At 31.2% G+C, this 12,727-nt stretch overlaps 1 protein-coding gene across 1 annotated transcript; it reads right to left on the reverse strand.

Annotated features, from left to right (window-relative positions):
* Window positions 1-3,702: 3,702 nt before the first annotated feature.
* On the reverse strand, window positions 3,703-4,400 carry LOC129881486 (transcriptional regulator TAC1-like). The gene has a single exon (XM_055955680.1). It carries the CDS (start codon window positions 4,359-4,361, stop codon window positions 3,801-3,803), a length of 561 nt encoding a protein of 186 aa, XP_055811655.1. The 5' UTR covers window positions 4,362-4,400; the 3' UTR covers window positions 3,703-3,800.
* Window positions 4,401-12,727: the final 8,327 nt, after the last annotated feature.

Below are 12,727 nucleotides of genomic sequence, written 5' to 3' on the forward strand. Positions count from 1 at the left end.
AAGCATTTCTTTTGATATTTAATTTGCTAGCTGAGTTTATGGAACTCAGTCTTATTTTATTTTTTATTCATGCTTCTGCAAGTCTTTAACTGTTTATCTTGTAAGTTTGATAAGTTGGTCCGAAGGAAATGGTTTTCTCTCTAGAGGGTTATTTTTGGTGCCAGTCACGGCGGTTCGGGATCGTGACAGTCGAACCCCCTTCAACTAGTTCGTGTATCTACTTCTTCGGATTTTGAACCCTCTTAATCAAAATCTTGACTCCCCCACTAATTGTGCATGTCATTCCTTGAATATACTTAGTATAATTATGTAGTTGTAAATTTAAACTTAATGGAATTAATTAACAGAATTAACATAGAGCCTAATTTTACCAACCTTTGAACTTGCTACATTGATCAGATGAGAAAATTTCCAAGTCATGGATTGAAATTGGTCCTTCAATGAGTTTTTGTAACCATGATTACCCAATTAAGGAAAGAGTTTGGAGGTGCAAATTCATTACGGTTCTCCTTTATCCTTTTAAGTAAATTCCAGAACTCCCCACCCCCCACCCCCTTTTTTTTTACGAAAAATGTACTTCTGCCCAAAGATGATTTTCAAACACAATAACAAACACAGTACAATTTTATAAGTGTGATCTGAAAAGAGTGAAGTATATGCAGGCTTAACACTAGGGCTGTACAGGGCAAACCGATAAACCGCACCAAACCGACAAACCGAACCAAACCGGAAAAAAAACCCGACTAGTGGTTTGGTTTGATTTGGTTTGGTGTTCGGAAAAAAAACCCGACCATTATAGGGTTGGTTTGGTTTGAACTAAAAAAAGTCAAACCGAACCCAAACCAACCCGAGTATAGATATATTATTTTTAAATTATATTATACATAAAAATATTTATTAAAATATAATTTATAAATATTATTTTTAAGTTTCTTTCATAATTTCTGATTTTCTGTCTAGATTTGGATTTGAGCCCAACTAATTAATATGTAAAATAGGCCTAAACAAATGAAGATGAAGCCCAACATCTTTTCAAAAGAGGTCCAAAAGACCAAAACAATCAGATAAAGAGGAGAGCATATGCTCCTCTTTCACAACCCTAGTTTCCTTTCCATTTTTCATTCGCCGACCCCCTCTGTTGCTTTCCTCTCGAAAATTATGAGTCCGGATAGTGAAATTGTGTAGTCAATTGAGATTGCTCTTCGATAATTGGGAACATAAAGGAGGTTGGTTTGCTCATGAATCGATAATTGGAGGGTGGTTTAGAGTACATCTTTGAGTTCTAGCCTCGAGAGCTTGTCGCGCCTTTTAGTGCTCGTTACTGTCATTGAATTTTTCATAATTGTAAATGCTTATCATCGATGTGAAGTTCAGAGGATTGGTGGGATGAAGAAGGCTCTATGCAGCCGTCTATGTACAGAGCTCGTCACTCACAGTCTAATCGTAGTGGTTTTTTTCTTGGTGATGCTAAAGTTGTTATCCCCTTTTTTTGTGAGTGCTCTCATATAGCTTCGCAGAGTCAACGTTAAGGTATGTAATGGACATCCCTTTACTCTTTTTGGCATGAATTCATTTTTATGTTGTTGTCTTCCAAAAGAATCTTAAAAGAAACATCCTAACAAAAATACTACATTCATGGTATATATTTGAAGGTCTAGTGATATCATTTGATAATGTCTTGGTTGAGTTGAGTCTCTTAATTCAAGTTGTGGAGGTATGTGTCGGAAGTAGCATCAATAATGTAAAATACTATTGTGTCATTCCTACTCTCTCCTTATAATCACTTAGGTTCACAGTCCTACTTGTAGTACTATTTCGTTTACGGTCACTTGCTTCTTATATAAACATATAGAGTCTTGATTCATTCTGATGAAAAAGTATCGAAAGAACTGTCCATAATGTAACTAGGAAGCTAATGACCTTATGTCCTTCTGATAAAGTAAAGAGTTGTTAACAGTTGAGTTCCAAATAGCAATTTTCTCTCTCTTTAGGCTTAAGACAGCTGATTGTTTCAAGGTCGCTCGCCTAACGTCTCCAATTATCCGTTTGAGCTGAAACTTCTTAGGCCTTGTCAAAATAATATATACTGCAATCCTGCAAAGTTTGGATGCCTTGGTGTAGGTCCTCAGGTTGCAAAACACCCTGCATCTCTGACCCTGTTGTAGTTTGGTCATAGTCTGCTGTAGTTTGGTCATAGTCTGTTGTAAGTTTGGATGCCTTGGTGATGCCTTGTTTGAAATCTGGCATGATGAAACCTGCAGCATTCCTTATATACTAAGTTGTTATTGTGCTGTTACTCTATTTGCTGTGCTGCCTTATTATCTGTTGTAATATCTTAGAAATAGTTCCATTCATCTATGTTAGTTCTTAGTTGTATCTTAAACATCTATTACAAATTATAACCTTTTTTTTGTTATATACAGAAATTGTCTTTCTCGATGGAAGGTACAACTTCTGGAACTAAATCAGTAGTGATTGACAACCACCATCCTATTGTGCCAACAAAATCTCAACAGCAAGAAGGTAAGAACATTCCTCATCTACGCACTCCTAAAAAGCAAAAAAGAATCACTCCTGAAGAACCTTCTAAATCTGGGAATAGTGGTAGAGAGACTTCCGAGATTTGGGATCACTTCCGAGATTTGGGATCACTTAACTTTTTATTTTGCAGATAAGAAAATAGAACCAGATATGCAGATTGCTTCCAATATTATGTTTATTGAGTTTAATTGGGAGATGAAGCAACTTCAGTTGTAATAGTTTAGATGATTTAGAGTATACTCAAACTCTAAGGTGATTTTTTGTTTTTGTGACATCTAACATATCATTTTGTCTAAAGCTGTAGTTGCTTAATTTTATGGAAGAAACTATATTAATTTTTATTTATGTGTGATTAAGTTAATTGGCAGAAGTGGTGAACATTTGGGTTCATTATGGCTATTTGACATTTTAGTTATATTATAAAGTTAAAATTTTGTTTTGCCTCCGTCTATAAAAAACCCGAAAAACCCGAAAAACCCGAAAAACCCGAAAAATCCGAGAAAAATTAATATTGAAAAACCCGACTTGTATTGGTTTGGTTTGGTTTATAGATTTAATAATCCGACACAAATGGTTTGGTTTGGTTTGTAACAAATCCGAACCAACCCGGTATATGTACACCCCTACTTAACACTATAGATACTAAGACAAGTAAAACATATCAAAATCAGAAAAAAAAAAAAATACAACAGTATAGTAAAAAAATCATATAGAAAATAATGGAGAATTGGAGGTGATTTTGGGACATAATGTTTCTTTTTAAAAGAAAAAAAAGAAGCAAATAAAAAGCATGCACCAATTTTTTTTAAAAAAAGGATATTGTAGTTGTTAAACCTAAACTTAAATAGAAGAACATAATTTTTTTTAATTTTTTTGGGGGGGCGGGGGCGGGGGGGCTCATGGTTTAAAGTACCAAAACTAACATGCGTATTTGGCTCAGATTCATAATGAAGAAATAAGAGAAGAAATCTCGTTAAATATAGATAATAAAAGTTGGAAGAAGAATTAATTGAAAATAGTCGTCCATTCAACCACTTAAACTAGAGATAGCTGATAGATATGATATATGTATAATCTATGTATAATATGGATATAATTTATATATATATCGACTAAAAACGTATATAGTGAATTCGGTCAGCTATTTGTAACTCGATGCTAGAAGAATTATTACATTTTAAAAAAATGAAGAAAAAAATACCATATAAGAAAAATAAATAGAAGTACCTCTATTTTGATCAATTTATTAAAACCAATCACTATGGTTCCGGCCCTAATCGAAGCTCAAGGTCCAATTTTGAATCATCAACACTCAATTGCATGCCCTTATTACTTCCTTCTTGTGTTTCTACACAATTAGTTTCTTCTTTTGATGGAGAATCCACAAACAAAGGTAATTGTAAAAGATCACCTCCTATAATCAATTCATGATTTTCATCTCTTTCTTTGGAAATAGGATGATGTTGTTCCCCTTCAAGTGTAACACATGGCCTTTTCGAGGGGCTACTTGTGTCATCGCTAGATATATCTTGTTGTAATATTAATTCATCAGTATTGAATGGTACCTGAATATGATCAGGAGGAGTAGAAGGACTGACAGACTTCTTGATTATATCTGAAGTCTCGATCGATACTTCTCTAAGCTTGGCTCTATCTTTTCTATGAATGTTCATATGTCCACCTAGAGCTTGTGCATTAGAGAAACCTCTTTTACAAAAACTACATCTATAACACTTAACTTGGCTTATTATGCCTCCATCTGAGCCCCATGTTATTTGGTATTTTTCGGAGTTGGAAGAATTAGGAATATCATTCTCCATAGCATTGAATAGCCAAATATTAAGAAGAAAAGAAGGGAAATTAATAGAGGGATTTTGGAGAGAGAGGAAGAGAGAGATGTTTTAATTGACAAGAACTAGCTAGAGAGCTAGCTAGAGAGCTAGCAAGCATGCTTGATTTCGTATTAAACATGATAAATAAAATATTGTAACCATACTTCTATATTGTATAATACGCAATCAAGTTTATCTTATTCAAGATGACTATATTGTCCTTTTCAAAAATTTAGTATCCTTATCTTTGAAAAAGTTGGATGTCAAATTTGTTATTATTATACCTAGGGAGAGAGGAGGGAAAATGGAGAAGGAAAATAGTCGAACCTTACCAATAAAATAAAAATTTAAATAATTCAATAATTAACTAGGGTAAGTATTACCACACTATTCCCCTATTTGATTTTAATAAGATTTAAAAGCAATGATGAAATTAAAAATTTTATTAAGGGTATCCAAAATTTACTATACATATATGAAAAATAATTTTTAACTGATATATTTTATATATTTTTTTATATACATAATATAATTTTTCGACAAAGGGTATCCGATTAGCCACCCTGAGCTATGTGTGGCTACGCCCCTGTTTAAAAGTATCCTCCTCTTATATGTCTTTGTATTATTATTTGTGGAAATGAGATTAACTTTTATACACTAATCACCCGTGATGAAATAGCTAAAAGGAAAAAAAGGTGTTAATGTTTATATTTTTTCTGTTTTAATTATGTGATTTTTTTGATGTATGAGGGTCAAACTGATTAATGTTTGATGCAAATTGATCAAATATAGAATTTTTAATATTTTAAAAATAAAATTTACATATTTAAAAACTATATAAAAACTACTATAGTATAATCACAATAGTTAACTATTCAAAATATTTGGAAAAAAAAATATGTTCTTTAATTATACAAATAGTAATTAAGATAAACAAATAAAAATAAAGAAAGTATACGTTACTCTTTTGTTAATTTTTTTAATTTTGGAACTCTATAAGTTTGGAGGAAGCTACCGTTAACTTGTCATAACATCCACTAACTTTATTTTATTCTTAAAAAATGAAAAGCATTGATAATAGGTACGGTTAACAAAGGTTTTGTTACTTGAAAAACGTTTTATAATAAGCTTAATTAAGTAAAGAATTTGGTTAGAGAGGAAGTTGTTACATTACTAAAGAGAAAAGTATTGAAAATATTTTGAACTTGACTCAAATTATTAGTTTTGTTCCAAAATTATTGACAGATTTAAAAATACTTCTCTATTTGACTAACTAAACTTATATACACCCCGACCTGTCACATAACATAGCAAGTAGTCTCAAACTCTTGGAGGAGCATGAAGCTTTTAATAAAAAGCCGAGAGAAGTATTGAAAATGCCCCTAAACTTGGCGAGAATTTAAGAGTATATTTCATTCAGGTTGCAAGATCAGAGGTGTATTAGAGTTCGATTAGCCAAATAAAGATGTATTTTTAAGACTGTCAATAATTCAAAAATAAAACTAATAATTTGCGCTAAATTTGAATATATTTTCAATAATTCTCTCTATTACTAAACGAGATCTAATAAAAGTATAAAACAACACCAAGCGTGAAATGCTAGATTTGATTAAACTAATTAAATTTGAATTTGTAGATAATTATTTACATTATTCCTGCACGCTTGGAGACAAAGTCAACACTATATTTTAAGTATAAAAATATTGAACTTTTTATTACTTGTTCTTCTATTTTATTTTTCAGAAAAAAGCAACAGTGCAACAAGAAATAAACAAATTAACAATCTCCACCTTAACATAATTTAAATGCTAACTTTTGTTTTTTTGGCTATTTGTGCTGCTGTCCGTTTATTAAATTAATTACGAGTTTTCTTATACGGTCATACCTCTTTAAAATAATAATTTTTTAATGAAATCAAATTTTTATGTTGTATTATATTATCTTTTTTTATAATAAAATTTTGGTTATAACTATCAAAAAAATATTTGATATGATAATATTATTATAAAACAGTTTGACCGTAATACTTTTTTTGTCAATTTAAGAGCCTTCTTATTATTTCTCCTTGTTTTGTCTCAATTCAAGTTTCTTAAAAATGGTTCACAATACTTTTTTGGTAATTAACTAATATAAGGATATTAAGTAAGTATTTGATCATAGATTTCAAAAATAAATTTACTTTATTTGAAATTTATAAAATTGAAATTAAAAATTTAATTATATTTTATACTTTTTACAACGATCGATGAGAAGAAAATATTTTATTTAAAATTAATGAAGATGTAGTTAGAAAACAAATTTGGAGCTTTTAAACCAAATTTGGAATCAATTCCAAATTAATTTGAAAATTTTATAATCAAACACTAATTTTAAAATAATATAAAAATTGATTTAAGAAAATAAATCATTCTCATGATCAAACGATTCTGGCAATAAAGAAGTTTTTTAAAAAAGAAAATGGATAAAAATTGGGAGAGTTTATTTGTTTGTTTGTTTTGAGATAGACCAAAATACAACAAGCTTGTGCTTTTTCTTCGATATTGACGGTTATCTTAAAAAAATAAGAGTTTATTTAATTTTTATAAACTATGCAATTTTTATATTATCTTCTAATGATATTTAATTCCCCGTTCTAATGTCATGTCTTAATTTATGTGACATATTTCAGATTTTAAAATTTGAATGAGTCTTTTCTTATCATAATTTTTTTAATATGTTTTTTAAATAATTTGAATTATCATTTATTATAACTTGTAGTATTTTTACGTAATTTTTAAATAAGTGAATTTTATTTCAAAAAATTAAAAAATTTCATGTTCAAATTCACTATTTTGAAAAATTGAAACTTAAAATCGTACCGCATAAAGAAGTACTAATATACATAATTATTTAGTAACCTAAAATAATAAAGGCATGGATACAAACTTTTTATAACTGTTTAAATTGCATTGACGATATAATTTTTTTTTATCACACTATCAGTGAATAATCATCCCTTTGGGGACATCCAATTAAATTGAAACGATACAAGAATGAGACGCATAGAAAAATTGTCCAATATTTTGTTTTTTTTTTAAAAAGAATAACTGCTATAAGTCAAATTCAAAAATAATAATTATTAATTGAAATATTAAAATTTAAAAGTAGCCAACCTTCCTCCATTTGCCATGTTCTAGTGTGGCATGATATCAATTATCAACATTAGGATAATATTTGAAATAAAGAGTCGTGCCACAATAAAAGTCACTCAATACTATAATTTACTTAATTTAGAGTTGATTTAACCTTGTTCGTGTGGTTTGATATTGCTAATGCAATTAGTACGGGTGTTTATGATTCAGTTTAGATTGTCTTTACGTAAAAGACGATCAAATTAATTAAGTTAATTTATAAATATAAAAATTAAATCAAATTAATTAACTTAATTTTTTATTGATCAGCAATTTTTGTCAATATTTTAATGAGTTCTTTTTTTTTTTCTCAACCACTTATTCAAAATGAAGCACGGATTCAACAAGAAATCAAAATAGTAATAGTTTTCATTAATAAATTTTGTTCGATATACTACTCATATTGTGAAGAATTTAAATTTTTATCAATTTTTATATTAAAAATCAAATGAACCTAAAGAATATCAGTTTAATTTTTTGGACAAAATACCTAATTACACAAACATTTCTACCATATTTATTAATTTTCCATATAATTTGAAATAATCACATATTGTCTCATTAATTAAAAATTTCATACCAGAATTTCAGTCAGATACACTAAGATATGAGGGGAGGCGAGCGAGAACAGGAGGTGGCGAGCGATACTTGTCTATGTATCTTAGATACATGTCAATCACACTATATCTAAATACCAGATACGTGAGCGAGCTAGGAGAGTGACGAGCGAGATAGGAGGGAAGCGAGTGAGATTTGTCTATGTATCTTAGATATATGTGAATCCACTTTGATACAGTGTATCTAGAACAAATTACACATAATTTTGATCTCATGTATCCGAGATACATGTATCTACAGTTATATATTTGGACGTGTTAGATATATGCATCCAAAGTCCAAAATCTGATACGATTCATAATTTTGCAAACTAACATTTATCTAAGTAATTAGCTCTTCAACTAGTGAAACTTTTGTAAGTTACCCTTATAGTTTATTCGATTTTCACTTTGATTTAATTCATAGATTTTTTTGTAAACACCCCTAAATCTACTTAGTACTACGGTAGGAGACCTTTCAAGAGTATTGGACAAAATGTCATATCCTTCTTCGAGCACACTGATTTCTCACATTCTAATATAATCCTTCACTTCTATTTTAGATATTATGTATAATGAGGTACAATATAATATATTCACCTCCTAAGTGTATTTATATTTGTATTTTGAAGTAAATGAACCTCCAAGTGTATTTATTTATTTCTCATGAAAAAATAAATAAGTAAAAAAACTAACTCTTTAGTCTTTATCATAATAAGTATATCATAGCAGTTAGCACCATAGAGTAAACTTATATTATGGTTAATAGCATATACACATTTGATCGGCATCTCTTTATATATGAATCAAATGTAGAAGACAAAAAGAAATCCCCAACCAAAATGTATTAAAAATAAATAAATTGGTAAAGATGAAAATTGTTGAAACTTGAAAAGAAGATATTCCTTTAATTTCCTTTTCTTTTCACGGATAGTGCTGTGATAATACTATATTCACTACCGGCGTCACGCAGAGAGAATCAACTATCTGAAGATTACCATTGATTTATATCAGTAAATTCAGAATTTAAGATTTTTGAATTTTGAACAATTTTAAATTTTAAAAAATGCTGCTTTTTTTTTGACAAAGGATATCATAAATGACTGATTCATTCCTTAAATGGATACTATTCAATTTTCTATGATGTCCACATAATATATTATATACTAACAAAATATCATACCTGATTGGTATATATCATATTGATAGAGTATCATAGGAAATTGGTTCATTTCTTTAAAAAACACTACTAAATTCTCCGTGATACCCACATAATATATCATATACCTGATAGGGTATTATAGAGGAGTGACAACTCATCTTGTTGTAAGAAAGTCAAAAAGGAAGGTGCACATGCATCGTCCAAGAAGAAAACACGTATTCTACGCGTTTCAAAAGTTGTTGCCTCCTTTAGCAACTTTTGACAAGAAAACGCGTATTTTACACGAAAATGTGTATTTTATGTGTTTCCAGTTTCCTATAAATAGAAGGCCTCTTGCCCTCATTTAGATCATCCCACAAAAAAATACTATCCAAAAGAGTAAGAACACAAAGAGAGTTATACACCAAGATAAATATTGTAGTCTTGAGTGTCCTCTATAGTAAGTTATTCTTTTTACAAGAGAGAAATGTTTATTGTTGTTTTCTCCTTGTATTTGAGAGCAGTGTACTCCCATATTATCATAGTAAAATCCTTCTACCCCGTGGTTTTTTCCCTCTATCTGTTTGAGGGATTTCCACGTAAAATTCTCATGTCTAATTTATTTTCATTATTTATTATTATATCAAACTTTAGTTGTGGTTCTTCCTCCCACTAACTATGGTATCAGAGTCCTCGGTTATTCTGTCTGTTTTATGCAAAGGTACTATCTATGAATAGTAAATTTTGTGAACAGTAAAATTCGATGACGGTACAGTTTGTCACGATTGTTCGCAAAAATATTCAGAAATAATCTAGAAGGGTGTGAAGCAAAAAACAATGTCAAGTACAACAAAGTTTGACGTTGAGAAATTCAATAGGACTAATTTCTCATTGTGAAAATTGAAAATAAGAGCGATGTTGAGAAAAGACAATTGCTTAGTTGCAATTGAAAGCAGGCCCACAGACTTTATTGATGACAGCAAGTGAAACGACATAGACAGCAACGCAGTTGATGATCTACACTTGACACTAGCTGATCAAGTGTTGTCTAGGATGACTGAAAAACGGACGGCAAAGGAAATATGGGATACTCTTACGGAATTGTACGAGGACAAGTCTTTACATAATAAAATCTTCTTAAAAAGAAGATTGTACACTCTTCAAATGGTAGAGTCCATGTCGGTTACCGAACACATCAATACTTTGAATACTCTATTTTCACAACTTACAATAATGGGCTGCTAAAATAGAGGGGACTGAACATGCGGAGCTTCTATTTCAAAGTCTGTCTGACTCGTATGATCAACTCATCATCAACCTGACGAATAATGCAAATAGTCTAGTTTTCGATGAAGTTGCAGCCGCTGTCTTAAAAGAAAAAAATCGACGAAGAAGATTCTTGCTGAGCAAAAGCTTTTTCTAGGGCTCAAAAAGGTTTCACTACCCTTTTGTGAGCATTATGTTATCAGTAAGCAACATAGACTGAAGTTTAACAGTTTATCTGCTAAAAGCAAGGAAATATTATATCTATTATATCTGGTCCACTCTGATGTCTGGCAAGCACCGGTAGAGTCCATAGGAGGAGCAAAATATTTTGAATCATTTATCGACAATTACTCTAGGAGAAGTTGGGCGTATCCAATCAAGAGAAAGCCAGATATTTTTCCAATTTTCAAAGAGTTCAAAGCGCGAATGGAACTTGAATCTGAGAAAAAGATCAAGTGTTTAAGGACAGATAATGGAGGAGTATACACTAATGATGAATTTGATAACTTCTGTAAACAATAAGGTATTAAAAGGTAGTTCACAGTGGCATATACTCCACAACAAAATAGAGTAGTAGAGCGGATGAACAGAACCCTGTTGGAACGGACAAGAGCTATGTTGGCAACTGCAGCATTGGAAAAACTAGTCTAGGCAGAAATAGTCAAAACCGTCTGTTATGTGATCAGTCGGTCACCATCAACCGCAATTAATCTGAAAACGTCCATGGAGATGTGGACAGAAAAACCAGCTGATTGTTCTTGCTTACATATATTCGAAAGTCCTACTTATGATATGTACAACACCTAAGAAAAATTGAAGTTGGATCCGAAATTCAGGAAATGCATTTTCTTAGGATATGCTGATGGAGTCAAGGGGTATCGCTTGTGGGATCCCACTGCCCGCAAGATAGTAATCAGCAGGGATGTTGTATTTATTGAAAACAAGATACAAGCAAAATAAGGTAGCACTTCGGAAAAAAATCAGAGACTACTACAGTTGAAATTGAAGAAATAGAAGAAGTTTCAGTTTCTTCTGAAACAGCACTAGAACACGAAGAACAAGAGCAAGCTGAGATCAAAACTCCACAAGTTCAACGGTCAACTAGGGAGAGAAGAGAACCAGCTTAGCACTCATATTATTCTATGAAGGGCAATGTTGCATACTGTCTATTAACAAAGGATGGAGAGCCTTCAACTTTTCACGAGGCTATGAAAGGCCAAGAATCATCTTTGTGGAAAGATACAATGCGAGAAGAAATTGAATCCCTTCTATAAATAAAACATGGAATCTTATTCAATTACCACAAGGAAGGAAGGTCATTGGAAACAAATGGGTCTACAAGATCAAACGCAATAGTAATATCAAGTGGATAAGTATCGTGCAAGATTGGTGGTAAAATGATTCATTCAGAAAAAAAGGTATAGACTTCAATGAGATATTTTCTCTGGTGGTTCGACTCACAATAATTTGAGTGATCTTGGCAATGTGTGCTATATTTTACTTGTACTTGGAGAAGCTAGATGTCAAAATTGCATTTCTTCATAGAGAGCTTGAAGAAGAAATTTACATGCTCTAACCAAAAGGTTTTGAAAAACAAGAAAAAAAGAACTTGTTTTGCAGGTTGAAAAAATCTCTTTACGGTCTCAAACAGGTACCGAGGTATTGATATAAGAGATTTGATTCTCTCATTATAAGCCTTTGATATAACAGACATAGTTCAAATCCTTGTGTTTATTAGAGGAGATTTAGTAATGACGATTTTATTATTTTGCTGTTGTATGTTGGTGACATGTGGATAGAAGGCCCCAACAAAGATTGTCTCACAAATTTAAAGGCACAGTTGGCTAGGGAGTTTGAAATGAAGGACTTGGGACCAATAAAATAAATTCTAGGAATACAAATTTACCAAAATAGAAATAATAGAAAGATTTAGCTTTCTCAAGAGAACTACTTGAAGAAAATCTTGCGACGCTTCAAGATACAAGACTGTAAGTCAATTTCTACCCCACTTCCTATTAATTTTAAGTTATACTCAAGTATAAGTCCTATCAATGAAGTAGAAAGGATGAAGAGGTCTCGAGTACCGTATGCATCAGCAGTGGGAAGCTTAATGTTCACCATGGTATGTACAAGACCTGACATTGCACAAGAAGTGGGAGTGGTTAGTCGATACGTGGCTAA

Source organism: Solanum dulcamara, chromosome 3 (assembly GCF_947179165.1).
Source record: "Solanum dulcamara chromosome 3, daSolDulc1.2, whole genome shotgun sequence".
Classification (NCBI taxonomy): Eukaryota; Viridiplantae; Streptophyta; class Magnoliopsida; order Solanales; family Solanaceae; genus Solanum; species Solanum dulcamara.